This window comes from Aulonocara stuartgranti, assembly GCF_965226115.1.
Source record: "Aulonocara stuartgranti genome assembly, chromosome: 13".
Lineage (NCBI taxonomy): Eukaryota > Metazoa > Chordata > Actinopteri > Cichliformes > Cichlidae > Aulonocara > Aulonocara stuartgranti.
This window is the reverse complement of record NC_138949.1, coordinates 26,194,412-26,222,409: the sequence shown is the minus strand read 5'-3', so window position 1 is coordinate 26,222,409 and position 27,998 is coordinate 26,194,412. Positions and strand designations below refer to the sequence as shown.

General features: G+C 38.1%; 1 protein-coding gene across 2 annotated transcripts; it reads left to right on the top strand.

Moving 5' to 3' along the window:
* The first annotated feature begins 31 nt into the window (after positions 1–31).
* Positions 32–27,680, top strand: pank1a (pantothenate kinase 1a). 2 transcript variants are annotated; one of them, XM_082556695.1, is made up of 8 exons: positions 32–950; positions 16,166–16,312; positions 17,535–17,740; positions 19,379–19,632; positions 21,332–21,508; positions 23,787–23,910; positions 26,155–26,280; positions 26,436–27,680. In XM_082556695.1, the coding sequence occupies exons 1-8, from the start codon at positions 662–664 to the stop codon at positions 26,493–26,495; spliced, it is 1,383 nt and encodes a 460-aa protein (XP_082412821.1). In that variant the 5' UTR covers positions 32–661; the 3' UTR covers positions 26,496–27,680. The 2 variants fall into 2 exon arrangements, with proteins under 2 accessions (XP_082412821.1, XP_082412822.1); XM_082556696.1 differs by lacking the exon at positions 32–950 and adding an exon at positions 1,412–1,645.
* The last annotated feature ends 318 nt before the right edge of the window (positions 27,681–27,998 follow it).

Here is a 27,998-nt window from a genome sequence, read left to right as displayed (position 1 = left end):
GGCAGCTTTGTGCGCGCATCACGCGTGGAGAGGACTACGGGGAATGAGGATGACGGCCAACGGCGACGCTTATAAATAAAGCGCCCACCGCTGCACGGAGTGGTACTGTAGACTTTAGTGAAGAGTAAACCAGCAGGGAGCGGCCGCAGTTCATTGTTGCATCGAAGGCGACGGGGAATGAGTCCATTCTTGCATGTCTCTGTGTTAAAGCGAAGAATTGCGGTGCATCTCCTGCAAAAAGCAGAGGAAACCGGTTAGAGGAGGTGAACAGGTTCAGGCCTTGACTGGAGGAGCTGATGTGACGTAGCAGTCCACCGACACACACGCGCGCGCCGGCTGCTGCTGCCTGCCAGGATCTCAGTTTAGGGAAATGACCGCGAGTGACCTCAAGGGAAACACTGTATTTTAGCAGCTGTTCGCAGTTTTGTTTTTACGGACATTATAGTAAAATATACGACACAATTTAGCCACATACTTTAGATTAAAATACGTTATATTTAGACGCTAGCTGGTCGCTAGACTGCCTCATTACGTTGGAAGACGGGCTAGTATTAGCTGGCTAAGCTAAAGTAGCCGGGATAGACACTGCTAGCGGCTGGGGCTCTTACGTTTTGTTTCCCTCACAGATGCTAAGCTACGTTCGGCTAGGGTAGCTGCTGCCATGGATAAAGCCAAGTCAATGATGGATAAGAAAGGAGCTTCGGGACCCTTTCATGTTAACAATGGGCAGAGCCAGAAGGTTTTTCACAGTCATGTCATGGTGGCCACTAACGGCAGCTGTTGCAGCAGCAGCAGCAATGCATTCGGCTCAAGCACCGTACCCAGCGGCAGCGGCACTTTTGAAAACATGCATCATCTGCACCGCGGGGATGATGCAGAGTGCAGCGGGTCCCCGGCCAAGAGGTGCAGACTACGGAGGAGGACCGAGTCGGTGCGAAAACACAGACCCCGTAAGTTGATTTTTTTTTTCGTTCTGACATGATTTTTCTGTATCTGCTGTCATTTGTGCCAAACATGAGCCGGGTAAATGCAATACCAACCGGCCGGTGTTTGCACAATCGTGCAGTGTTGCAATGACAGGAATGGAAACGCTGTCACTCAGCACGAGTTCTGCCTCATTGTTAACGATTAATAATTTATTATAACTGTGTTATCTGCTTCAGATCATACTGGTGTCCGATCAGAATGCGTTTCGAACTGTTCTGTCCAATCTTCAAGCCCTGCCGTCGCCAGGGAGACCCCCTTTTGTTTTTAATGAACCCTCAGGTTGCATTTGGAACGCTGTGATTGGTCGGTTTCCGGTGGTGAAAAAGCTCCTGATAAGTGGGCCTGGTTTACCGCAGCCAATAAGCACTGGACTCTTGTCTACAAGAGTCAGGGCGAATGAGCAGCAGTCCCGCCCCATTATTTACCGAGTATGTTCTGATGATGGGAGTAGGTTCATCCGGGTAAAGTTGGAAGTTTTAACAGAGAATGTGTGAAAGTCTCGTTTTATTCAACGAGCTAAGTATTTTCTGATCTCCGGGACTGAAGACTTTCTGCGGAGATACAGTTTTTAACGTTTTTCAGTTGTTATTATTATTTTGTTCACACCGTGAGACGATATATTACACCATTATGAAACTCATAAATGAGAAGAAGCCTGGTAAGTTTTAGTTTAATTTTATTTGTTGGTACTGAGGATATCTAGGCATTACAATATATGTAGAATTACTCTTAATTACATGGACATAGCAGTCAGTAATGCTGTCGTGCACAGCTGATTCCCAGCCATACTTAAGCATTCAGTGAAAGCCACTGGGTTTGTTATGGCTGAGTGTGGCTGTCATGGTAAATCTCGTTACTGCTCTGTGGAGATGCTTGCGGAGTGACCACATGGACTTTTGAATGCCTTTGTTTATAAGTAAGCATGACAGCATTGCGTGAGTCTGTTAGAGACTATTTGGGAGAGACAAAGGCTGATGACATAATTCTTGGTTTTCAGTGGATTTTTTGTCACTTTAACCTGTTACAAGCTTGTTCTATATTAATCTCCTCCCTTATGAGATCTCAAATACACTATATGTACACATATTTTTAATAAGTGCTTGGTTTTGTTTGCTTACTAAGAAAACTGTTACATGTTGTTCTAATGCATTGCAATCTTTTTAAAAAGTGATGTGAGTATTGAAATATATTTAATTATGCTCTGATATTTAAAGTTCTTTCATTGTTACTTTGTCACAATATTTTTATAGTACTGCTACACTTTACTCACTGATGGACAGAAATCAACCCATAAAAAAGTTTTTATTATTATAGAATGACATTGCAATCTGTTTGAACGACTTATCAGAGAATAAATATTATCAGTTGTTATTCTGTAGGATGAAAAATCAAGTTCAAAAAGATAAGACAGAATAACTTCTTTTGGTTAGATGTACCCCTGCAGATGTATAGTATGTATTGAGGTTTGTATCTGTGAGTGATATGAGAAAAACTAATCAGAAATTCTGAAAATGACCATGATAAAATGTTACTGTAGAATAATATAACATACTTTTTATATTTCACATCTTGATCTGGCTTTCTGTGATAACTGGTGCATAAGTCATAAGAGAAGTGGTGCCACTGGAAAGAAGAACCTACACCAGAATTAGCCCGGATTACAACATTAAGGACTATTTCATCTGTAAACTTTGAAATGTCCGGTCAGAGCTGCTCTGCTTAATGGTTGAGTTATCCTTGGATGCAGGCCAGCCATTCTGTCAAACGGATAACTTTCTAAGCTTTTCTTCAGTGAGGGCTGAACCTGGAATGTGTTTCCCTCGGGGGTGTGATTTTTGAAGTGGTTTAAGGTTGGGGTTACTTTCGGGTAACACTGCCTGTAGTACCCTTTATTTGCACCAAAAGCAACTTGGCAGCAGTTAGCACATGCAGTTAACAACAAAGCAGAAACTTGTCTTCACAGTTTTATATTAGTTAATGTTTCAATTTGACCTTTTAGTTTTAAACCAGCACATACGATTTTATCCTGTTTGTTCAAAACAGGTATTTGTATAAGTTATATAAGTTGAAGACAATGTTTCAATACAGTACAAATATACAGTAATTACATCCATTACTGAAGTGCACTGTCGCTCTCACCCCAACCAGGTGTGGCAGATAGTTGTCCCTCCCTAAGCCCAGTTCTACTGGAGAATTCTTTCTATTAAAAGTGAGGTTTTCTTTCCCACTGTCACCAAGTGCTTACTCAGAAGGCCATCTGATTGTTGGGGGTTTCCTCTGTATTATTGTAGGGTTTACACTGTAAAGCACCTTGAGGTGACTTTTATTGTGAATTGGCAATTCAATAAAATTGAATTTAATATGTTTTAAGCTTAGTTAAATTAGTGTGAGGATCTCATACCAAAGTTTTCCTGAAACTGTTTTGGCATTTGTGTGTATGTCCCTTAATTAAGGGTGTACTAATTGTCATTTTTATTTTATTTTTGCCACTTTAGTAACAGAAAACATATATATCTTATATATAGAAGTGTCTCAAAAGCATTCTCACAAGTGAAACCCTTGATAGTTTTTGGATATATTCAGGTTGTGACTTTTTCATTTAATGTCAGAAACAAACAGACAGACAGAAAAAGTAACAGTGTCATACCCAGTTTCAATCTCATTTGAGTCAGCCTGTTCAACCTGAGCATAATTTAGTAACATAGTTGCAGTGATAAAGAGATACAGGTTCATCCAGGTGTGCCACAGGTTCAGTCAGTGTTCTACTATTGCCTTATTTAATGGATTGTGACTAAGACATGATGACGAGTTTCAGTAAACGTTTAGGAAATTTGGGAAGGTGTTTCAGAGATAATGTAAATTCAGATGACGGGAAGTGCTTGACCTATGAAACCCAAAAACCAACCAAAACTTCTTTTCCAGACTGAAACTTCTCTTCCACGCTGAAACTATGTGGAGTCCTACAAGTCTTCTGATTTCCATTTCTAAAGAGTAGAAAAGTGCTATTTGCCTATATATGTCCCCATTGTCCCAGCGCACTTGAAGGGGTTTTCACCCAATGAAAACTTGCTCCCATGCAGTCCCCCAAAATCCCAACTGCAAATTGCTGGTTTTTGATGATGTTGTGCAGTGGTTGAAAGCGGATTGGTTGACAAGTGTTCCAGAATAGAGAATGGTGTTTGACAGGAATGGGACAAGTGAGGGGAAAAAAAGAGATATAATATAAAAAACATTAGGTATGAAAATTACACACAGTGGCTGCAGTGGACACACTTGGCCTCACTTCAGCTCTTTTATGCTATTACTTTACTCTTCTCTTTGGCTGGCTGACACCAGCAACAGCTCAAGGAAGAGTAGCCCACAGACCGGTTGTACCACATAATTTGTACACTGCCTCCATCAACAACATACAGGTAGAAAGTGGTCTGCAGCTGGTTTAAAATAGAAATAAGTTGTTTCCAGGGTGTGTGTGTGTGTGTGTATTTTATATTTGTGGTATACAAAATAAATTGCTCAAAGAATAGTCTGCAATGAAAAAAGTAATTTCCTGTGATATCACAAATTGATACTTACAGTACAGAATCTGGAACAAGGGAATACTTGACATTTAAATCCAGGATTTTTCTTTTATTTAAAAAAATTTGGTGGTCAACCATGAGATTTTTAACATACATTTTTGTTGAGAACATAACAAAAAAATACTCAGGCTTTTGTTTATTGAGGTAAGACAGACTCAAGGCCAGCCTGCCCATGAGGAAACATGAAACCAGACGGACCAGACTATGTGGTAACAGCAGATGATGCTTCAAATAATGACAAAGATTTCTCAGTAATAAATTGATTGTGTTGTTGTATTGGATATAAAAATACACATCTAAGTAAAGTTCAAGTGTGAGAAATGATGGATGTAATTAAGTGTTAGCAGTAACAGTGAAGGTGATGGCGGTACTTCTCTAATTGTAACTATAATAATATGTAGGTAATAGTAAAAGTAAAGTGGATGCAAAAAGAGATGAAGATAATGGTGAAACTCTTAATCTTAAGACTTTAGAATGTCCAGAACAAAACATCCTTATTATCGTCGTACGGCTGTTTACATCATCCCAGAATATAAAAAAGGCAACCTCTGGTTAGCATTGTAACGTGTTAAAATCTTTTAAATGAAAAAAGATGTAATCTGTGACCTGAAGTAATGCCCTGTCATTACTAACAGTAAATATATTGTCTAGGGTATGCAATAGTGTACCTTTTTAGTCTCTCTCACTCATTTTTGTCATGCAGGGCAAAAGCAATACTTTTGTGTCATTCCCTCTTCTTTTTACACAATTTGCTTCCACACACATACAAACACCAAACCCTTCTTTGAAACCTGAGCTTAAAGGTGAAGCAATGAGAAATGTTATATGTATGTTAGTGTGTGTGTATGTGAAATCTGTGTATGAAATCTGTGTATGTCATGGGGACATGCAGTGCAATATTGGTGTTTGTTAGGCCAAGGACCTTTTACCTACATCTACACAAATCAGTCTTCATGCCCCAACCTTGCTCTTTGGTGGGCAAAGTGTGTTTGTGTTATATGGCTCTGTATGCTCTTTGAAGCCTTGAATAAGTCAGGTGTTCCTGACTACTTGTTTTTTTGATGACCCTGAAATTGCTAAAGAGCAACTCGTAGAGAGATTTAAATGCTTTGGATACCTTAAATTAGAGCTGGGCGATATATCGAGTTTTTAAAACATATCGATATATTTTTATACGAGATATAAGATGTGACAATGTCCTTTGTATCGATATAGTCTATGTTACGTTATAATTATAGTTGTGGAGCCGCAAGTTTGCCTCTCTTTCGTCCACTTTTGTCTCTACGCAACGTTACTCCGCCTCACCTTCACTGAAGACAACTCCCCCTCCTCCCCCATCGCTTCACGTGCAGGCAGCGACAAGACGGACACGGCAAATCTCCGTTAACGAGTTACTGGGCATCGCCCCATGCGTGGGGCTGGACGGCGTCAACGTGCTAACGAGCTAAACATGCTAACGAGCTAACAGCGCTAACCCTAAAATCCTTTCATTCTCTCAAAAGTTGATAGTGCGCCTTATGTATGAATTCTGGTTGTGCTTGATGGCCGCGAACCGATTTTATGTGGTACACGGCGCTCAGCAATCTGTCAAAAATGTTTGAGTACGACTTTGGTAAGCTACGGAGCTGCACCGCTTGATAGATTGTCGGCGCATTACGGCTACCGAGGAGCTTCGCGGAGTGATACGTACTGTGCTTCAACGTAATATTACCGTATTGTGTGTGTATAAGGACCATAAATGGCACCTGTAAGAGACGTGGTTATAAAGCGGATTTCAAACTCCAGGCTATCAGTCACACAGTAAAACTTGGGAACAGAGCAGCTGTGAAATCTGTCTGTCTTTGTTATTACGCTCAGCGTCTTTTAGTTTACATTTTGACTGCACAATTGTGAGCTCTTTGTTTAGCACAAAAACAACCTTGTTTTCTTTTATTTATGGAGCATTATTATTTAATGAATGCTCATAATTTAATTTTGAGTAATTTTTCATGTACATCTGTGCTGTATGTTAATAAAAGTGCCTGTGTGACATCTGGGACACAGCTTTGACTAAGAACTCTCTTTTTGTTCTTACTTTATGGCTTAAAAAAAAATATCGAGATATATATCTTATATCGCCATCCAGCTAAAAAATATCGAGATATGAATTTTGGGTCATATCGCCCAGCGCTACCTTAAATAACTTTCTACATAATAGTAAAAGAGTGATGGAAACAGCTAACAGTAGTTTTCCTATTTGCCTTGCAGTGAATCAAGTTTCAGTATGTAATGAAATCCATCCACTCAACCATCCATTTTCTTCAACTTATCAAATTCAGGGTTCTGGTGGTGCTGGAGCCTATCTCATCTATCATAGTGTGAGGGGGCAGGGTACAACCTGGACAGACTGCCAGTCTATCACAGGCATGTCCATGAAATTCAACAATAACAAAAAAAGTTCTCAAATGACTAGGCTATATATTCATATTTGCTAATAGAGCAGGGCGATATGACCAAAAATATTTATCACGATATACATTTGAAAATTTGCGATAACTATATAACTGATGATATAATTGACACTAGACAAAATACTTTACAACTCCACAACTTAAACAAGCAGCTGTTTTTTATGTGCATTAAAGTTATATAAAAATTTAACAGTGCAAATGCAAATTCCTTGCTGAAAGTTTAACCAAAAGGCATTTCCAGTGGAAATTGGCCTGCCTACGGTAGCCGTAATGCTCCGACAATCCATCAAGTGGTGCGGGTTCGTAGCTTAGCAAAGTCGTACTAAAATATTTGACAGATTTTTGAGTGCCGTGTACCACATAAAATCATTTCGAGGTCAGTAAACACAACCAGAATTCATACATAAGGCACACCGGATTATAAGGGGCTCTGTCGAGTTTCAGAAAAAATCAAAGGATTGATTTTAAGTGTGCCGTATTTTCCAAAAAACACGGCAATAACGACGGCCCGCTAGCATGCTCTACCAAAAATAGTGCTTTGTTGTGTATCTGACGGACGAAAGCCAAACCAGTGCCACACCACTGAAGTTGCAGCATTTTTACAAACCAATTCTGATTCGTGTGTTTCATTCAACGTTCCGCTTTCGCCCTTCTCATTCTCAGTCACCGCCATGCTTTTTCCGCCATGTGCGTATGAAAACAAAGGCACTGTGCATGCGCGTTTTACCCATATTCTATCGCGGGATTTCATTTTCTTATCGTTGCCCAACATTAGGGCTGGGCGATATGACCCAAAATTCATATCTCGATATTTTTTACCTAGATGGCGATATAAGATATATATCTCGATTTTTTTTTTTTAAAGCCATAAAGTAAGAACAAAAAGAGAGTTCTTAGTCAAAGCTGTGTCCCAGATGTCACACAGGCACTTTTATTAACATAGAGCATAGATGTACATAAAATTTACTCAAAAATAAATTCTGAGCATTTATTAAATAATAATGCTCCATAAATAAAAGAAAACAATGTTGTTTTTGTGCATAACAAAAAGCTCACAATTGTGCAGTCAAAATGTAAACTAAAAGACGCTGAGCACAATAACAAAGACAGATTTCACAGCTGCTCTGTTCCCAACTTCTACTCTGTGACTGACAGCATTGAGTTTGAAATCCTCTTCGTAACCACGTCTCTTAACAGGTGCCATTTATGGTCCTTATACACAGTAGGGTAATATTACGTTGAAGCACAGTACGTATCACTCCGCGAGGCTCCTCGGTAGCCGTAATGCTCTGACAGTCCATCAAGCGGTGCAGCTCCGTAGCTTACCAAAGTCGTACTAAAACATTTTTTGACAGATTGCTGAGCGCTGTGTACCACATAAAATCGGTTCGCAGCCATCAAGCACAACCAGAATTCATACATAAGGCGCGCTGTCAACTTTTGAGAAAATGAAAGGATTTTAGGCTGTGCAGCGCCTCTGGGCTGCATGGCGTTAGCGTGGTTAGCTCGTTAGCGTGGTTAGCTAGCTAACACGTTGCCGGCGTCCAGCCCCACGCACGGGTCGATGCGCAGTAACTCATTAACGGAGATTTGCCGTGTCCGTCTTGTCGCTTCCTGCAGGTGAAGCGATGGGGGAGGAGGGGGAGTTGTATTCAGTGAAGGAGGGGCGAGGCCGAGTAACGTTGCGTAAAGACAAAAGTGGACGAAAGAGAGGCAAACTTGCGGCTCCACAAGTATAGCTTTAACGTAACATAGACTATATCGATATAAAAGATATTGTCACATCTTATATCTCGTATAAAAATATATCGATATTTTTTTAAAACTCGATATATCGCCCAGCTCTACCCAACATTATACCGGTATTACCGTGAAAGGTATGATATGGCCCAGCCCTATTTGCTAATAACATCTCTCCCAGGAAAGCATCCTCGCAAGTTGGAGATAAAGACACCCTCAGGACAAAACGGTGACATATCAGTCAGGAAATGCATTTTTCATGAAGTGGAAACTTTGTCCCAACACAGCCAATGTTAACATGTTAGAAAAAGTTGGTGGTAGTCTGTCTTGACCTATTGTGCCAAGCTGGCAGAAGGGAGCATTTGTATAAACAGTATTTTTTGCGTTTAGTTAACTTCATATCTCTTTGATATTCTTTATTTTTTATTTATGCTTTATTTAGTTACAAAGTTCCTGAAGACATACCAGGTCTCTTCTTTTAAGAAGTCCAAGTCAAATAGGCAGTGCAAAAGGTTACTGAAAGAACACAAAAGTAACAAAGAGAAATGGTAAAACAAGAGGGGCTTTACAAACCTTAATGCATTTACTAACAACTTTAATCTCTGCTATCTATTGTCCCCAAACTTTGGATTTACAGTCTTTTTAGCCTCTGATTTCCACACACAAAATTGATGGTGATTGATGACTACCTGTGCTCTATTAGTTCTGTTTCCCATTGATGTAGTGGCCTTGTTGAATAAAATGTAGCATCCCTCATTGAAATCCAAAGAGGTCCCTTTGTTGCTCTTTCCTCGTTTTCCCCTGTCCACTAAGCCCTAAAAGCCCACTTTTAGACACAACCTCAGAAGAACTGTAAAGCTTAATTTTTTAATTTTTATCCTCTCTAAGATTGAGTACATTTATGATAGACTGAGGTGGTATGGAAACTGTCCGGGTGGTCTGCCAAATTAAAAAGGGATTTATTTATTTTTTGCTTTTTAAAAAAAAAAATCATGGATGCTGTGTTTTTTGGGCCAGGGGTAGAGGGACCTTTCCTACTTGTGATCAGCTTGAAGTTGAAAAGCTAGTACTTCTGACTGAATGAGGCGTCATATAGTACGGATAATTTGCACATTTGTGAAGGCTTCATTAATGCTGAACAATATGTAAATATTTTATGGAACAGTGTCTTCTTCAAGAAAGGGCTTATTTAGAAGAATAATGCCACACTAAATTCTCCATGTAATACAACAGCATGGATCTTTCATAAAAGACTGCGACTGGAAATGTAGACCTGTCACTTATTGAAAGCATTACAAAATAAAAAGTATAACTGAACTGCTGAGCAGCTCATATCCTTTATTAAGAAAAAAAATTGGTCAAATCAGTTCCCAAATAGTTAGTTTTGTTAAATAAATGCAATGCAGTATCAATCAAATGGAAGCCACAACTTCTCATTTTCAACATTTAATATCTTGTCTTAATGACAAAGTCATTTTCAATTATTGCATTTTGGCATTACATTTTGTACATTATCGCCAACAGGCTTCAAAACAGGGTTACAGTTTTCTCTTACAATGTATTTGTGATTTTTGCCTCTTGTTCAAGGCAAACACCAGTGTTGCAGGCGCTGTGCCTGATACTTGGCTGCCCATGTAATGGGCCAAGCAATTTCAGTGCTTCAGGTTCCGGACATATGACATCAGCAGAAGGGGCTGGAGCTTGAAACACCAAGCTTGCAATTAGTGGACACTCTGCTGTACCATCTGAACCATAACTGACATCTTCCTTACTAACATTATTATTGTGGCTTAAATGTAGTTTAAAGAATTTCCACAATGACAACATAAAACCCTAAAAAGGGAAACAAGAAGTTTGTAGTTTTCACACAGATCATTAAAAAGTCACAGCAGTGATGTTAACATAGTTAGAGTCTCCAAGCAGCTCAAAATTGATAAAATTAAAATCCTTAGATTATTTATGTTTATCTCAGGGAGGAATTCATGATTTTTACAGTGTAATGTTAAATAAATATGTTTGTTTGTATAAATTTAAATTCTGAATTTGAATAATGTCATGTACTGCTTGTGAGTTTGTTTTTTGGCTGGGATTATGGAGAAAAACATGACTGTCACTTGAGACAGACCCTGTCATCTACCCTGGCTGGCTGGCTTTTGTTCCTTTTGCTTGCAGTGTTGCCTTTCATTTTGTCAGAGTGGGTTCATTTCTTTGAAGGTGGAAGGCAGAAATGCTAGTAACAATCCATAATACTTGTGCAATTTTACTTTCTCTTTTAAACCATTAATCTTGATCTCAGTGGTGAGAGCTGCTGTCTCTATTATAAGCATGTATTTCCTTTATTAAAAAACCAGAAAAAGGAAAAAAAATTCTCTTTGTTTGGCAGGATAAAATGATAGTAATGAATCTAAGAATCATTAGTGTCACACTCAACAAGAGGGATGTTTGAGTTAAAAATCTAGCAGGTGAGATTTCCACAGCAGGCATTGGAAAATCAATGTCTGCCAGTTCTTATTTACAGACATGAGAGAAGGTCACTGGGTAAGAGGGCACAGTGGCAAAAAAGTGCACTAGACAATGTGGTGGGTGACTGAAAGGCATTAGCCACTGTAGTGGAGTTGGAGCAGGTGTAGCGTTGGGTTATCAACAGATAACCTTAACAGGGCTAAAAGTCATAGAGTTGGTTTTGGTTCCTATTAGTTAGCTCAGTTTTCAATAGACAAAGGTGTAAAAGTATTGCACGAGTTTACATTGTTCTGTGCAAATCATTTTATAGATATTAAAAATAATGTGAAACCTGAGTAACCTTTGGTTATGACAGTTTGCTGACATTAAAAGCAATATTAGTGGTATATCATTTACAAAGCCTATCCTTTATGTGTTCAAAAGAAAGTAGATTTTAGTAGGTGTAAAAGTGGAGACTGTGACGTAGTTTCATCAAAAGTGAGATGTTATACTAAAGAGATTAATACTGAAGTTACTGTTGCGCATTCACTTTTCTGACAAACCGTAAACAGTATCGTATAAGGACACATCCCCCTACAGGATCTGCTTGGCCAAAACCATTCCACGAAGTCTTGGTGCACAGTTTTTGTGCTGATGTTTACTCTGAGAGGGTGGTTTGGAACCCTGTAGTTATTGAGTCAGCAGAGCACTCGTGACTTTTACACACTAAGATCCTCAGCTCACAGCAACCCTGTTCTGTAAGTCTTTATGGTCTGCCATTTTGTGGCTGAGTTGCTGTGGTTCCTAAACCCTAGCACTTTGCAATAATACCACTTACAGTTGATTGTGGAATTTTTACAAGGGAGGACATGCAGCAAACTTAGTTTTTGCAATCTTGGCATCCTGTTACAGTACCACACTCGAATTCAGTGAGCTCTTTAGAACGACACATTCTTTCTCAAACATTTTTAAAGGCAGACTACGTTGTTAGGTGCCTAATTTTATACACCTGTGTATAAAACCTGTGGATTTAAAACACCGGAATTCAAAGATTAAGATATTTGGCCCAATACTTTTGTCTGTATAGTATGTCAGTTTGACATAATTTACCATAAACATTAGATCAAGGGTCACATGTGCATATGCTTGTGTTGCTAACACTAATTGCTAACAAATCATAAAGTATGTGTTTACAAGTGATCATCCTCTGAAGTGGAATCCTCAGCTTAGCTGAAAGTGGACTTTGCCTCAGTAAGCCAGACATTCAGTCTGTTCCCTTCACTGGTCAGTTGTGAAATAGTCACTTTGATCATCATGCAAGGGCCACAGTAAAGGCGCAGAGAGGGCAGTGAACAGTCACGTGCTGACCTTTTTAAGTCCAAATGGTGGTAAATTAGTTCAGTGTTTAACTACTACTGTCATGAAGGTAAAGAGTCAAATATATCAATGTTCTAAGTCTGATTTACTTGGATTTGAAACAGTTAATTAATGAATTATTTATGAATGTTGTATTTACTATTTATTCTTTGTGTTATTATTGAGAGTTTTTGAAATTGATCGGAAACTGATGACTGCAGGGACACACTCTTTTTACAGTTAAGTGATTAATCATATGCTGAACTTCTATTCAGAGGTAGCTGCTTCAGTAGAGAAGCTTACTGATCAACATTTACTCTCATTGAAGGTTTAAAATAAAATGTGTTCTTAGCATCTAACAGTATTCAGTGAACCAAATCCAAGTTTATACGCCTGGAGTCTTGAATTGCTTATTCTATATTTACAGGGAAATATATATTGCTCAGAATGGAAATCAAGCTGATGTATAAAGTAAGGACACATCACAAGTGTCAGTGTTTGGGTCCCATAATAAACTGATCAGCCGAGGGGTTATAGAAGCATGCTTCATTTGTTTATCATCTGTGTTTCTGTAGGATTTTGTTTACATGTGAAAGACATTATATATTGTCTCAGTGTGCTGTTTACCAGTTATGTACTAAATGGTTGGCTTCAACACATTCTTTTGTTCAATGCTGCCTTCCACAGCAACACAGTTTAAGTGAGCATGGTTGTCTTGAACACTAGCACATGGTTTCCATTGTACCCAACTACACACTAAATGATACAGCCAGTATTAAATGTCATGTGCGAAACCTTCCTTTTCATATTTGTCTTGCCTCTCTACAGCGCAGCAAAACCTTAAAACTAAACTTGAGGTATGCCGAGTGTTTTTCCTCTCATTTAGCTCTGTGTAACCTCATTTTGTTATCAAACCATTCTTACCAAAATTTCAACCAGAACTTTTCTCTTTGCTGAAGTGCCAATGCAGTTAGCTTCTAAAAATAGAAATACATTTTGTATGTCTTGAGAAAAATCAATAAGAATACAATTTGATGTATTGTTTTTGGAGGCAAATATCCGTTGCTTTGTGGTGAATTAAAAACATCCTGCAGTATCACTTATGTCATCCTGGCCATGTAAATGTTAATTTAATTAAAGTGACTGACAGATGAGATACAAGGGAAAGCTATAAGGAGGAGTGGAAGAGAATGAAGCTGGAAGAAGATGGTGTTCACTAAAATAAAAAGCTGAAAGGACAAAAGGGAAAAATGTGTGGTGAAAGGCAAGAAACTCCAAATGAGAGAATGCTGATGGAGATGGAGGAGGGGAGGAAGTGGGAAAGGTCGAGAAAGGAAGATGGATGGTGTGTATGAGACTGTGATAAAGGCTGAGAGGTGGAGAGGAGAGGAGAAGCTAAGGGAAAGAGAAAATAGGAGGCTGAACAGTGTATGAGATACCGAGCGAACAGGAGATGATGGGGAGTGGTAACTGTTTCTATGGCAATCTTGTTGTGCTGTGGTAGCTTTTTTTCCTAGCCAGTGGTGCTGGAAGATTTTCATTTTTTTGTGCTGAACTCAGTGTTCTACCCGAAAATATCAAGTCCAGATTGTTTCCCCTTGCTCGAGTGTTGTTGTTTTTTTGCAGCATTCGATGTACAGTGTTCCTACTAGAGATGGACCGATCCGATATTACGTATCGGTATCGGTCCGATACTGACCTAAATTACTGGATCGGATATCGGAGAAAAATAAAAAATGTAATCCGATCCATTAAATATCACGAAAGCACCTCACAAAACTTGCAACACCCCGTAACTCACCTCAGAACGTTAGCACGTTGGAGCAGTATGCATCACGTGATAGAGCGGCTGTGGCATGCGGGACCTGTCGGTGGTCTGGATAGCATGTGGAGCTTCGCTAGCAACCCGGCATTTCATCTCCGATAAAGTTATCCCGAGAGAAGTAAAGCAAGTGTGTAAGTCCATCTCTGAATGTTTGTAAAGCATTCCTGCGTTAAGCTTAACAAACGACTGCCTCTTCTTGCTGCTACTTCAATCATGAAACTGCTTAACGATCAGCTGATCGGCTTTTCTGTTGCCAGTCCGTGACTCTAGTTTGCTTTTGGCCCACTTTGCACCAGAAAGAGGAAACCAGCGGCTGAACAACAGCAGCACGTTTAAGCTTGATCAGCTATTGTTAGAATGTATTTAATATTACTTTCTACTCCAGGATCTTTTTCTACGTAGCTGACGCTGGTAACTGTGCAGGGGCGGATCTAGCAAAGTTTAGCCAGGGGGGCCGATAGGGCATGAACAGGGAAAAGGGGGCACAAAGACATACTTTTCTTTCTTATTCTCATTTAAAATGTCTAGCTTTTAATGAATAATTATCTGACACCCAAAGTTTTAATTTGATGTTAAATGAATAGAAGTCAATTACTGTATATAGTAACTATTAAGTCTAATATATATACCCTAGTAAGCTATAGTACTTTTTCCTTTGGGAAGGTACCATCTGTGCAGTCTGCAATTTTGTTGAAGAAAGATGTTGAATCTATTTAATATTTCTTGAAAAAAAATTGATTTCTGTGCATTTTTTTTCCACACTGCATCAAATTAAGGTTGATTACGTCGATTAAGCATCATGAGGTGGAGCGTGAGGGGTGGTTCCCTATTTTTTATTTATTTATTTTTATTGTTGCTGGGAGTTGGAACCCTATTAGTTAGGTTGCTTAATATATATGCTAAGTACTCTTTAAAATACCAGAATAGGGAGGATGGTGCAGGTTTAAGTTTATTAGATTGATCAGTATTGCTGAACTATGAAATATTTTTTTTTGCATACAGGTATAACAGAATAGCTTTAGTGTAGTTGTTGTTTTAAACTTGAGTATGAACTTATACAAAATGCAGCAAGATATTTAAAAAACAGTTTTGTTGATTAAAAAACACTATATCGGATTCATATCGGTATCGGCAGATATCCAAATTTATGATATCGGTATCGGACATAAAAAAGTGGTATCGTGCCATCTCTAGTTCCTACTAAAACCATCCTGGAAGCAAGATTACTGTCTTGGCAATTTGTACATCGTAACTGCCTTTGGGCAGTTATTTTGCAACTCCTATCTAAATGAACGGGGAGACATTAGTAATAAACTCCATTGATTGAATTACTGGAATTTGCTTCATTTCCTTTATTCATTCCTTTATTGTGATATCCATAGACTTGGATAATAATGAGCAGATGTGCCTGTCACATCACAGTTGAAAGTGTGTTATGATTCATGTATCTGTGCAGCAACACAGTTGGCTCATATGTTTCCTGCTTCAGCTTTTAATTGGCTTTTGGCAAAGGGATTGGGGGATAAATGCCTTGCCGTTATTGAGTTCTTCCATAGATTTCTATTAAGGATTATTACTCTGAGTCTCTGGTGCTTATTTCATGCAACTTTGGTCTAGAGCACATCATGGTTCAGGGGTATGTCCTTATCATTTGCAAAGGAAATAGGCCTGTATTTATTTTTTATTAGCATAACAACCAGAATTCAATATGTTATGCAAAAATGTCTGCATGTCTTGTTTTCCTTTTTAAAGTAACAGTTTACTTGTTTTTCCATTACCTTCTCCAGCCTTCCCCTGGTTTGGTATGGACATTGGTGGAACTTTGGTCAAGTTGGTGTACTTTGAGCCAGTCGATATAACTGCAGAGGAAGAACAGGAGGAAGTGGAAAACCTCAAGTCAATCCGCCGCTACCTCACCTCAAACGTTGCCTATGGTATGACTATTTACACATGCAGATTAGGGCTGCCACGATTTGTCGACTAGTCACGATTACGTCGACTATCAAAATCGTCGACGACTGATTTAATAGTCGACGCGTCGTTTGAAGCTTTGTAAGATCACAAAAGACGCAGGAATAAGTGGCAGGATTTAAGAGTGTAATAACGGACTGAAACAGAAGATGGCAGCATTGCATGTACAAGGATGTCAGCTACCGTTAAACCCCGAAGAAGAAGAAGAAGAAGCAGCTGTGTCCCAGAATTCATAGCGCGGCCCAGCGCAGTTTCCAACAATGGCGGCAGCTAGTTAGTTTTAATGTTACTCTTATTATTCTTTCTGGGTCACAAAATAAACGTTTAACATATTTTCAGGCGAGAATGTAGCTGTGTAAACCTCAAATATCTGCTCAGTTTATCAGGACACCACATATTTTCAAAAGCGCTCCAACGTTTTCGGAGACGTCTGTTACCCACTAGCTCGTTAGCGAGCCGGGGGCAAGGCTAACTAGAGCCGTGAGAACACCGGACTCCCCGCAAATCGTTTTCAAACCCACCGCCGTCTTTCGCTACTCAGGTTAAATATATATGAGTCACTTAGATAACTTAAAATGTTATTGTTTGGCTTTTTTTTTAGTATTTTATTTGTTCCTGAGTAAATCAGTTTGTCTGAGATTAAAGTTCTAGTTTTTACACAGCTGAATAAACGTCAAGCAGACAACTGATTATCAGAAGTGTGAGATGCTCCAGAATATACTCCAGTGTCCTGTTATATTTTAGATAGCAAGGAGTTTATTAAACTTCACCAAAACAATCTGCAAATTTCATTAAAATTTAATAAACTATCTTGTCTTTATTTTTAGTTAGCACAGACCTTAAACACTTAAAGCTGTAAGCTAATGATAGTTATATAAGAGCAGATGCTGCTGGTGCAATAAGCTGTAGTTTTACGTCCAATGGATGATGATCTGATTAGTCGACTAATCGCAAAAATAATCGGTGACTAGTCGACTATCAAAATAATCGTTTGTGGCAGCCCTAATGCAGATGGATATAGGTATCTCTCACTGATATATTTTACAGTTTTACAATTTATGAGATGAATTTTGTTATCAGCTTCAAATTCAGCTTTTGGGTCACTTGAGTGTTCAAACGAAATTAAAAGCATAACACAAATCAGGAGGCAATGCCATATGGTAAAATTATTCTTTCCTTATTCAGGTAAAACAGGTGTCCGTGACGTTCACCTGGAGCTGAGGAATCTGACCATGTGCGGCAGGACAGGAAACCTGCACTTCATTCGCTTCCCAACACAGGCCATGCCCCGCTTTATTCAGATGGGACGGGATAAGAACTTCTCTAGCTTGCACACAACACTCTGTGCCACTGGAGGCGGGGCTTACAAGTTTGAGAATGAGTTCAGAATGGTGAGTGTGCAGTATATACAGAGATAACATCTCAGTATCAGTGGTACTGATTAAACATTGTAACATAATTACAGTGAATAGTTGATTAATCAAATACTTAGTTGATTGAAAATAGATATGTGGTGTAGTGGTTACCACATTCGCCTAACATGTTAAAGTTCCCCAGTGCAAGATTGGGAGGAGACACAAATCCTTCATGTTTGAAAATCTGTGTCAATTCAAATATGCAGATTAATTCACGGTGGTTAACCTTTGCAAATAACAGCAGATTTAGAGTTTTGTGCAGTGACTCTTTATACAGCCCACGACGTAACCAATGCAAGCAACCAGCACTATTGCAAGGATTCATACTTTGCGTGGTGCAATAAGTGTTAATTACATTTTGGTCATGTCCTAGTATTTTACAGTATTTGGGGTTTTTTTTAACCTCCTAGGACCTGGCGTCCACATATGTGGACGTCACGTTTTTGGTTGTCAAGACCAAAATACTAAATTTTGCTCTACAAGGGCCTGATATCCACTTACGAGGACATTATACTGCCACTGTTCTATCAAAATTTAAAACGAATGCCCTCTTATGTGGATCTCATTTTTCTTAGAAACAAAAATCAGGTTAAAAAGAAAAAATCAGGTAATTCTTTGTTTTTACATTCATCAGGTCCCAATCAGCCCAAATAGCAAAGAGAAATTGAAAATGCATGCCATTTTTCTACATCTTTGTCCATTCTGATAGTTTCAGCAGTCTCTCTCCAGGAGTTTGCTGGTAGTCGTGACTACTTTTATTGAGGTTTTGATTATTTCTTATATTGAGGTGACTTTTAGTCTCTCACTGATCCATTCAAAAGTTGCAGTGAAAAAGTAGCTGGAAATACACAGGAGTAACCACCTGTACAGAACAAGCAAAGGGAATTTACATTTCTAGGGAGGTCAATATCAGTTTGTGGCATATAGGGTTTCAGAAGGGGCCTTTTTTTTTTTTTTGTCTTTGGTGCCCATTTTTGATATGTTAATTCAAACTCTAAATAAACAATCAAGAAAATGGTTAATAGATGAATAAATGGGACAAAAAGTGCAAAAAATCTAGGTCATTTGTTTACAGAATCGTGTTTCAATGTAATTTCATCAGAAATTCTTGCCTTCCCTCACAGTACCTTTTTACCTAGGTTCATTGACCATGTCTGCACTTCAGCAGGATCAGTGAAATCTCTGACACTGCACAAACTGTGCTAAATGTCATCAATTCAACCCCAATGTGTTTTAAAATATTTTAATGTCTCACGTCTACACTCATGTTTTTTTTCTTTATCTCTAAAAGTCATAGCCCATAGTTCTTGGGCTCTACTATTTTCTACAAGCAACCAGTTTTCTTCTTAATTTTTACACCGTTACCATCATGCCAATTTACAGTAATCCACATTGTATACTTTTATAGGAATGTTGATAGTCTAGTCTGCATTTGGATAAGGAACTTTTTAATTTTTAAAGACCATTTTCAGTGAGGTTTTGAAAGTCATTTTAATACTATACAACTGACAAATCAAGGGTTTCAAGGAATGTTTTACTTTAAATAATCAGGAACAATTTAGCAGATAAAGTAGTGCCTTATCAATGTTTTAAACCTCCTACATTTGTGAGCAGATGGCTGACCTGGAGCTGCTTAAGCTGGACGAGCTAGACTGCTTGATTCGTGGTCTGCTGTTTGTCGATCGGGTAGGCTTCAACGGACACCCTGAGTGCTACTACTTCCAGAACCCATCAGACACCCAGAGCTGTGTGAAGAAGCCCTGCACTTTGGACAACCCCTTTCCTATGTTGCTGGTCAACATTGGCTCAGGAGTCTCCATACTGGCTGTGTACTCAGAGAACAACTACAAACGGGTGACTGGTACCAGGTGAGGAGAATGGGAACCTCTTTAATGGTGCACACAGAATATTTATAAGCAGAGTGGAAGAATATAATAATAAGAATATAATTTTTGAAAATTCAAATTAGATAAGTTTTAAGATAATTAAAAAAAAACTGATCAAGAGATTAATGATGCAGTGTGGCTACTGTCACAGGCAAGTGATGGTGTGTAGAACAGTCCATGTCAGTAGAAGACAATACCAATAAGTTATTAACAGAAGTATTAATTAAGTACAGAGAAACTATATTGGAGTTCAGCTCCAATAATAATTTAAGAAAAGTAAAAAATTATATATATAGATAAACTATAACTAAACTATAAACTATAGACAAGTGTTTATTTTTATTTTTCACTCAATAATAGAATATACACATTATTCTTCACATTAACAAACTTGTTAAAAAAATGTTTCTATAACCCGGCTGTGAAATAAACTCATTGTTTGAAGCAAAATTTATGGAAGAAAAAGTGCCAGTGATAGAAAATAGGTGCTGTTTCAACCAAGTGATTTCCAACCTAATAAACAACAGAAGGATTACAGCTGTTTGTTGTTGTGGTGAACTCCTCTTAAGCCCTACATCCGTGTTCTTTGAACATGAAGTTCTGCATGAGAAGTATTTTTCAAGAGTATGTGCAAAAGGTGAAGGTGGCACTTTTATGGCTTTAGTAGATCTGGCAGATATGCCAGACTCAGTTGCTTTAGTTGCGACAGTCATATTCATTATCACCTTGTGTACCTTAGTACTTACAAAGTTGTAGAACTAGATATGATCATAGAATGAACTGTAAATATTTGTAAGAAATTGAAGTTACTTCTACCCATTATGAGTTGTACAAAGAGTTTTTCCTTTGATGATATTAGGATTTACTCAGCCTCCTGAGTATTCTGTAATACAGTGAAATCATATTTGACCTTATAAACAAATTTTTTCAACTATGGCCAGTCGCTGTTGTCGCAGTGTACCTCTGGTCATTCTTTACTTCCTTGTTCTGTAAATGGCAAGTGTGTCTTATTGCAGCTACTCACCGTGACATCAGTGTTTATGTGTGCATGTACAGCCTCCATCTGAATCTATTGCACTGTTCCAGGAAGAGAAACATGATCAAACAGAACTCACTTGTTGTGGGTGTGAGTAGTGTGGGCTAGTTGAGGCACAAAGGCTTTATACATTAATGTTGTATAAAGTATTTTATTTCAAAACAGCTGTCTCATGTTGGCTCTGTTTCTCCTCACTTATTCTGGCACCAACTAGGTGTTTATTTTGTAGCATATTTTAATCGAATGTATTTATATAGCCAGTTTAAAAATATTCTCTAGCATATGCAAAGATACAAAGAAAAATAAAATGAATAATATGGAGTTTAAATAAAGACATAAAAGTATAAAAACATAGTAAACTAAATCTTGAATACTAAAATGACAAGTCACCCAAAAGCCATAAAAACCATAGATGTGTTAAGATTTGTATTATGAGCTTTATTTTACAGTTGAAGCATAATGTGTGAGACATTTTGTTGGCCTAGGACTTAACATTTGTTCCAAGGTTGGAGTTGATATGGACATTTTTTGTGTACTGTCAGTGTTAAAGTGTTCACACCGTTTCAATTGCTTCATTAAACTTCAGTAGCATTTTTCTCCCTTCTTTTTCTTTGATCTATAATTTATGTTGTTTACACCCTTCAGTCTGGGAGGTGGTACATTCCTGGGGCTTTGCTGTCTGCTCACTGGCTGCGAGACGTTTGAGGAGGCTTTGGAAATGGCTAGCAAAGGTGACTCTACAAATGTGGACAAACTGGTGAAAGATATCTATGGGGGAGACTACGAGCGATTTGGTCTACAGGGCTCTGCTGTAGCATCCAGGTAACATCTCTTTTTTTTCTTTCTATATTTAAAGCTTCTTGTTTTTGTTTTTTAGCGGTACAATGAAATACAGACTGATCCCAGGAGTGTTTGTATGCATACTATAAAATAGACAATAAATAGAACAGTGTAATGCAATGAACAGAGCTGTGTTTGGTTTGTATTACTGAACTTTGACCAGGATGCACATCTTGTATTTGTCTGGTTGTCCGGTGTCTTCGCTTCTGACATGATAATGAAAACCAGTGAATTCATGTGAAACTGAACATTTTAGTTAAGTGCATTTCATGATTTAGTAGCTTGGAGAACCAGCTTTAGAAGCACTAACTTGAAGTAAGCATTATCTCTGACTATCTGCTTGACATTAAGAGGCCTGTCCCACCAAGTCTGGACTTTGACTGGGCCGTTGCAACAGCTTGATTGTTTTATTTCTCAGGTGTTCTGTTTGCTTGGGATCATTGTCCAGTTGCATGTCCAAATTGGGGCCACGTTTTAAATGTTAGACGGATGTCCTCACATTTGACCTACTTGTTCAGTCTTTTTCTTATTGTAGTGAATTTTAACATGCTAACTGAGGCCTGTAAAATCTGAGATGTAGCTCTTAGGTTTCTAGCATGTCCACTCCTAGGAATATTGTGGCAGTGTGTTAAAACTAACTTGAACACTCCAGAACAGCAAACTGGCAAACCATCTGCTTTTATATAGGTGATCACAGCTGCAGATGATTTATAAAAAATTAATCTGTTGCATTTGATTAGGAGAGTCTGTCTGCTCTTTATTTCTGTGGAAGCAATAAGAGTGTACTGTAGTTTTCACAATGTTATGCTGTTTCACATGACACTGTTTATGTAACACTTGTAATTTTTGTAGATGTCACAGGAGATGTTATAGGAGCTTATTTCAGCTGGCTGCACTGCATCTGTGGTGGACTGCATTGTTTACTGTTAAAATACTATTTGGTTATTGTAACTAGGGCTGTGCGATATGACCAAAATCTCATATCCCAATATAAGACATCTATCGTCCGATAACGATATAAATCACAAAAATTCAAAATTTTCTGAAAATTCTGTGAATCTCGGGCAGCTCGACTTGCGTGAAGTGTTTCAAGCTGGGCGTTGTGTACCTGGAGTCGAATGTTTTAACCGATGCATGATACTATACATTTTTAGACATAAGTTGTAACGGCTGCGGTTTTCTTTGTGAGTATTTATTACACGGCGTGCTGCAGGGAAAAGCCTGTTCTAACGTTCGAGTCAAAGGTTTATTTTTTAGCACCTGGCGGCTCTTTTTTGCTTCTCATCCGTAAATACTCTGCATACTGTTTCACGTGATTTAGTTTATTTTGAAAAGTCTCAACAGGATCTTGAGCTTTATTGTGAAAGGTTTATGTGGAAAATAAATAAGCAGACATGGAGGGTTTTACCATCGTCGTTGTTAACGACAACGCATAAAAAACAGGCACTTGTCCATCGGTAGCGTGGTTATATTAAATATAGGAGAAAGAGAGAACTTTAAGAAATTAATATAGCCACTACAGTGACAAAACGATGAAAAAATATTGCCGTAAACCGTTTATTTTGCGACACCACAAAACAAACGATAGCAATGTTTTTATATCGTCATCCGATATATATCGTTATATTGAGCAGCCCTAATTTTAACTATAAAAGATTAATAAAATGGGGAAAAAACACGTTGTAGATGCAGATACAACACTAGAGTAAATCTTAATCTGTGTCTCTGATTAAAAGCTGGAAAACCTAAACTGATATTTACTCACTAAAATGCACACCTGATTAATCAATAATCTAATTGTGTAAAGTGGATGAAATTGCCTTGGAACTTGATGAGTGAGCTAAAAGCTCTGATTTATGTGCTCACATAAATTGCTCATTTAGCACAATGAGATAAGAGGATAAATTATCCAAAATTGTGTGGACATTGTTTAATTGCAAAAAAAAGCAAAAACATACCAATAAATGAACAGTTAGTTATAAATATTTTACACAGAGACACACTGTGCTCATGTTAAACTGAATTTACCATGTATACAGTAAACCTGCAGCTCTGGGTCCAAAGTTGATCCATAAAGCATTGTAAAAACACATGTAACACCCAGTGACAGTTGCTTCAAAAGGTTTTTAAATAATTTATGGGTTCACTTTTTTTTTTGTTTCCGTTTTTTGTTTGTTTGGTTTTTTTAATGTGAAGAGTTAATCAGACTTTGAGGAAAATGTCTTTTACATGTTGGGTTTTTTTATGGTCTCTTTTATAGTTTTGGTCACATGATGAGCAAAGAGAAGCGAGACAGCATCAGTAAGGAAGACCTGGCCAGAGCCACTCTGGTCACCATCACTAATAACATAGGATCCATAGCACGCATGTGTGCAGTCAACGAGGTACACACACACACACACACACATGCTGAATCAGTCAACTATACCCAGCTAATCATAATAGCCATATAAAGGTTATGTAATACAGATACTTGCATGAGTTTATCTACTGTTTCATAAACCTCTAAGATAGTTTCTTTGAGTTCTTAGAAACAGACACCCAGACCAGAATTTAGTCATTGCATCACCCATCGACACTCCTACACCTAAACTACTCTTTACTGGCTACTCAGGATTACCAAAAACATAAAATCAACTAATTGTTCTTTACAAACACATTCAAAAGTTACATCTTATGGCTTGCTATAGCTATTTAACAATAGAAAAGAAAAGTTCTTTGTTGTTGTGTGTGTCCGTGGTGGTGGGTATGGAAGCCCGTTTCTGCCACTAAAAAAAAAAAAGGATCCATAACTCAAAATTTCGAGTTATTTTCTCGAAATTTCGACATATTAACTCAAAATTTTGAGAAAAGCAACTCGAAATTTCGAGTTAGCGCTGCCAATCAGTAATCTACGTGAATGACGTCATTTCCATGTTACCTGGAAGCTGAAGCCCTCAGCTACAAATGCTACAGCTAAGCTACCGGTATTACATCCAGTCGTGAATGCACAGATTGCTGAGTGTTTTCAGCCTGGCTTCACAAATGATGAAATCCCTGTGTTATTAGCTGAATCACATGGTGTTACTATCAGCAAACATACTTTAATTTGTTGGGATCCGTTTTTGAGTGCGCGGTACTGCGCCATATGCTTCCGGGTAACAAGAAAGCGACCTCATTCACGTATATTTTTGATTGGCAGAGCTAACTCGAAATTTTGAGAAAATAACTCGAAATTTTGAGAAAATAACTCGAAATTTTGAGAAAATAACTCGAAATTTCGAGTTATGGATACTAGCTTTTTTTGTTTTTTAGTGGCGGAAACGGGCTTCCATAGGTGGGGGGTGGAGCTTTTTTTTTTTGTTTAGTTTTTTTGTTTTTGTATTTTTAGAAGTCCAAATATATTCCTTAATTTTAAGTTTTGGTTTTTTTTTTGGTAAGGTTGCTGGATTTGTTTATATTTTAAATCATGCTTATGTTTTGGGGGGTTTTTTGCTGGCAAAAACAAAATCACCAGATTTCACACTTATGTTGTAATATTTTGTAAATAGCCAGCTGTAAGCTATAAAACAATTCTGGGATTGGGGTTACTCGTACTATGTGACAACAATTTATTAGTTTTAATAGGCAACTGTAAAATTAATTTAAAAACCAAAACCATAGCAGCTAAAGCTGAAGTAAAGGATCAGTCTGGAGTATTTCTACATGCTGTGAGCTTCTTTACAGTGTTGCCTTGTGGCATGGCGATCAAGCAGCATTGTACAGGGCTATCACTGCATGCAGAGCTGCAGCGAAGAAAAACGTGCATATATAGGGTTATGGAGGGTTTCTTTTAAATGACTTCTGAAAGCCTTAGTAATAAAATTAAGACCCGCATTTTATCATAAACAAAAATCTTGATAACTGGATTTTAGTCCTGTATTTGACCATTATATTGGCAAAGAATTGTGCTGTTTAAGCTACATCGACAAACACAAAGTTACCCTGCTAAATTTTCAGGAGGAATTACATACTTGCATACACCACAGCAGGATGTTTTTCAAGATTTTTGTGTCTTTGGTATTCTACCAGATTTCATCAGTGTTTGTTTATTGGTTCTCTAGCACCACCATGTGGTGGTGCTAGAGAACCTTTATTTTATTTATATTTTCTTTATTACTATATTTGCAGATTATATGCCTTTTATTATAGTCAGTTTTTAATCAAATTTGCATGGCATGGATTAACTGTCAATGTCATAAGAAACATTTACCTTTAAAATATTTTATTTCACCAAATGAAAGACCTGGGATTTAGTATCACTTTGGTGACCGTGTCCAGGGACAGAGCGGAGAAAAATAAGAACTCTGCAGTTCATTATTCCTTGTTAGGTTATATGTAAGAATTTTAGTGTCACACTAATAAAGGATTTTCAAAGCCTATAAAAATATTAGATCTAAAAATTAAGTATATTGGCTGAACTCTTGATAAAGAGAACATAACCTAACATTTTTTATGTGTAGCTATTTATGAGTCATTACTAAGATGACAGGAGCGTTTAGAAATGACCTTTCTTCATTATCAGAACAATTTGTGAATTACTTGTTTAAACTCTTGTTTGTTGGGTCTCAGTTTCTCTAAAATTATTTTTTTCTTCTTTTTCTCATAAGAAAATTGAGCGTGTGGTGTTTGTTGGGAACTTCCTCCGTATCAACACAGTGTCCACCAAGCTGCTAGCTTATGCCATGGACTACTGGTCCAAAGGCCAACTAAGAGCTCTCTTCCTTGAACACGAGGTGAGCAAACGGCTGTCCTTTTATTAAATTAAAGCGATTGCTTAATGTGTTTATAATAATTATAATCATTATATTTACCCTCAGAAACAAACCACTGGTTGGTTACATGATAAAAGCCTATAAGATATATTTATGTGCTTGTCTTTTTGCTCCAGGGTTACTTTGGAGCTGTGGGAGCACTGATGGAGCTGCTCAAGACAACAGAGGACCCCTGAAGGAAATTCTGTCAGGACAACATCAACTCTTGACAAGACGATGTCACCTGCCCTTGAAGGCCGTGATGTCTTAATGCTGTGACATCATCAACTTTTGAAGCTGCTGAAAGGTCCCATTCGTCGAGGCCACAAAAGGAACACTAAGAGAGAACACAGAAACTGATAAAAGCCATTTTTAATAATTTAACACCTGTAAATAACAATGACCTCTAATATTCATCTCTTAAATTTCCCATCATCCCCCTATCATAGACGTTTAATATTGTAATCTTTTATTTATGGTTTCCATTAATGGGGTCTGCTGATTCGTGTAATCAGCCCTATGTCAGGAAGCAGAGACAAAAAGTATTTTGGTGTATTTTGTTATTGTGTTTGTGTGAATAGCTACTGTAGCATTACATCCTGGGGACAGTAGTGCGCCGGGAAACAATTTGTGCAACAGTTCTTTAAAATGGGATACCTTTGCAGAAGAGTTAACTGCTGAATGAGGGATTTGTACCACCAGCAACTCAAGGAAACATCACCTTTGGGCAGCTGTGGTTGCCGGTTTGTTGCACAAAAAGTAGCCCATTGCTCTACTGTTTCTGCAGAGTGCACTGAAGCCAAAACCTGTTGAGATTCATACTTTACCTGCCTCCTTCAGCTCCAATGGGAAGCAAAAAAACAAACAAACAAAAAACGGTCTTTATTTTGCTCTACTGCATATGGCCTTTGCTTTTTGTTTGTCTCTCCTTTGTCTGCCTATATGTAAGCAAAACTAGCACCACCAGATTGCCATGCATGCATACTCAACCTGCTGAGTTTAGTGTTCGGTGATGGGACCAAGACGTTGTCTTCCAACAGATTGCAGTGCATCATTGATTTCTGTTCTGTTCTGTTCTGATTGGCATCGCCAGAACTACTGTTGAGGACCCAGTCTGACTCGGCTGCTTGTGTTTGTGATGTATGAAATACTTGATCTGATCTTTATATTTATTTCTGTTTTTCTTTAACTTCCCTGTTTTCTGTCAGTGTCAGGAAGATGGAAGCTTCATTCATCTTTTTCTGGCTTTTCTGCCACGCTGATGCCTTGTTTGGGGATTTGTAGTGTGAGTTTAATAAATGTTCAGACTCAGAATCCCAACATAAAAAATAGTTAGCTGATGATGCAAAGGTAAAGTGTCAGTTTGGGGGAGACAGCTAGAAGTCATCCCAACATGTTAGACTGTTTACCATTCTGGTGCCGACACTGTTGGTAGCTGTTTTAGGTTTGGACCATTAATTGTATTTTCCCCCAAACCCCAATTACTCATCTCTAAAAACAAGCACTTACAGAATTTTAAGAGTTGCCCAACATTCCCAAGAATTTTAAACAGGTACTTTATGCTTGCTGTGAAACAACCATAAAAACCTGGAAAATATCCAAATCCAAATTGTCTAAATTGAAATAATTGGTGAGTATTAGCCACAATTATGTGGTAGACTTTAAACAGAGAATGGGCTTCATATGCTATTGCTGCCTGT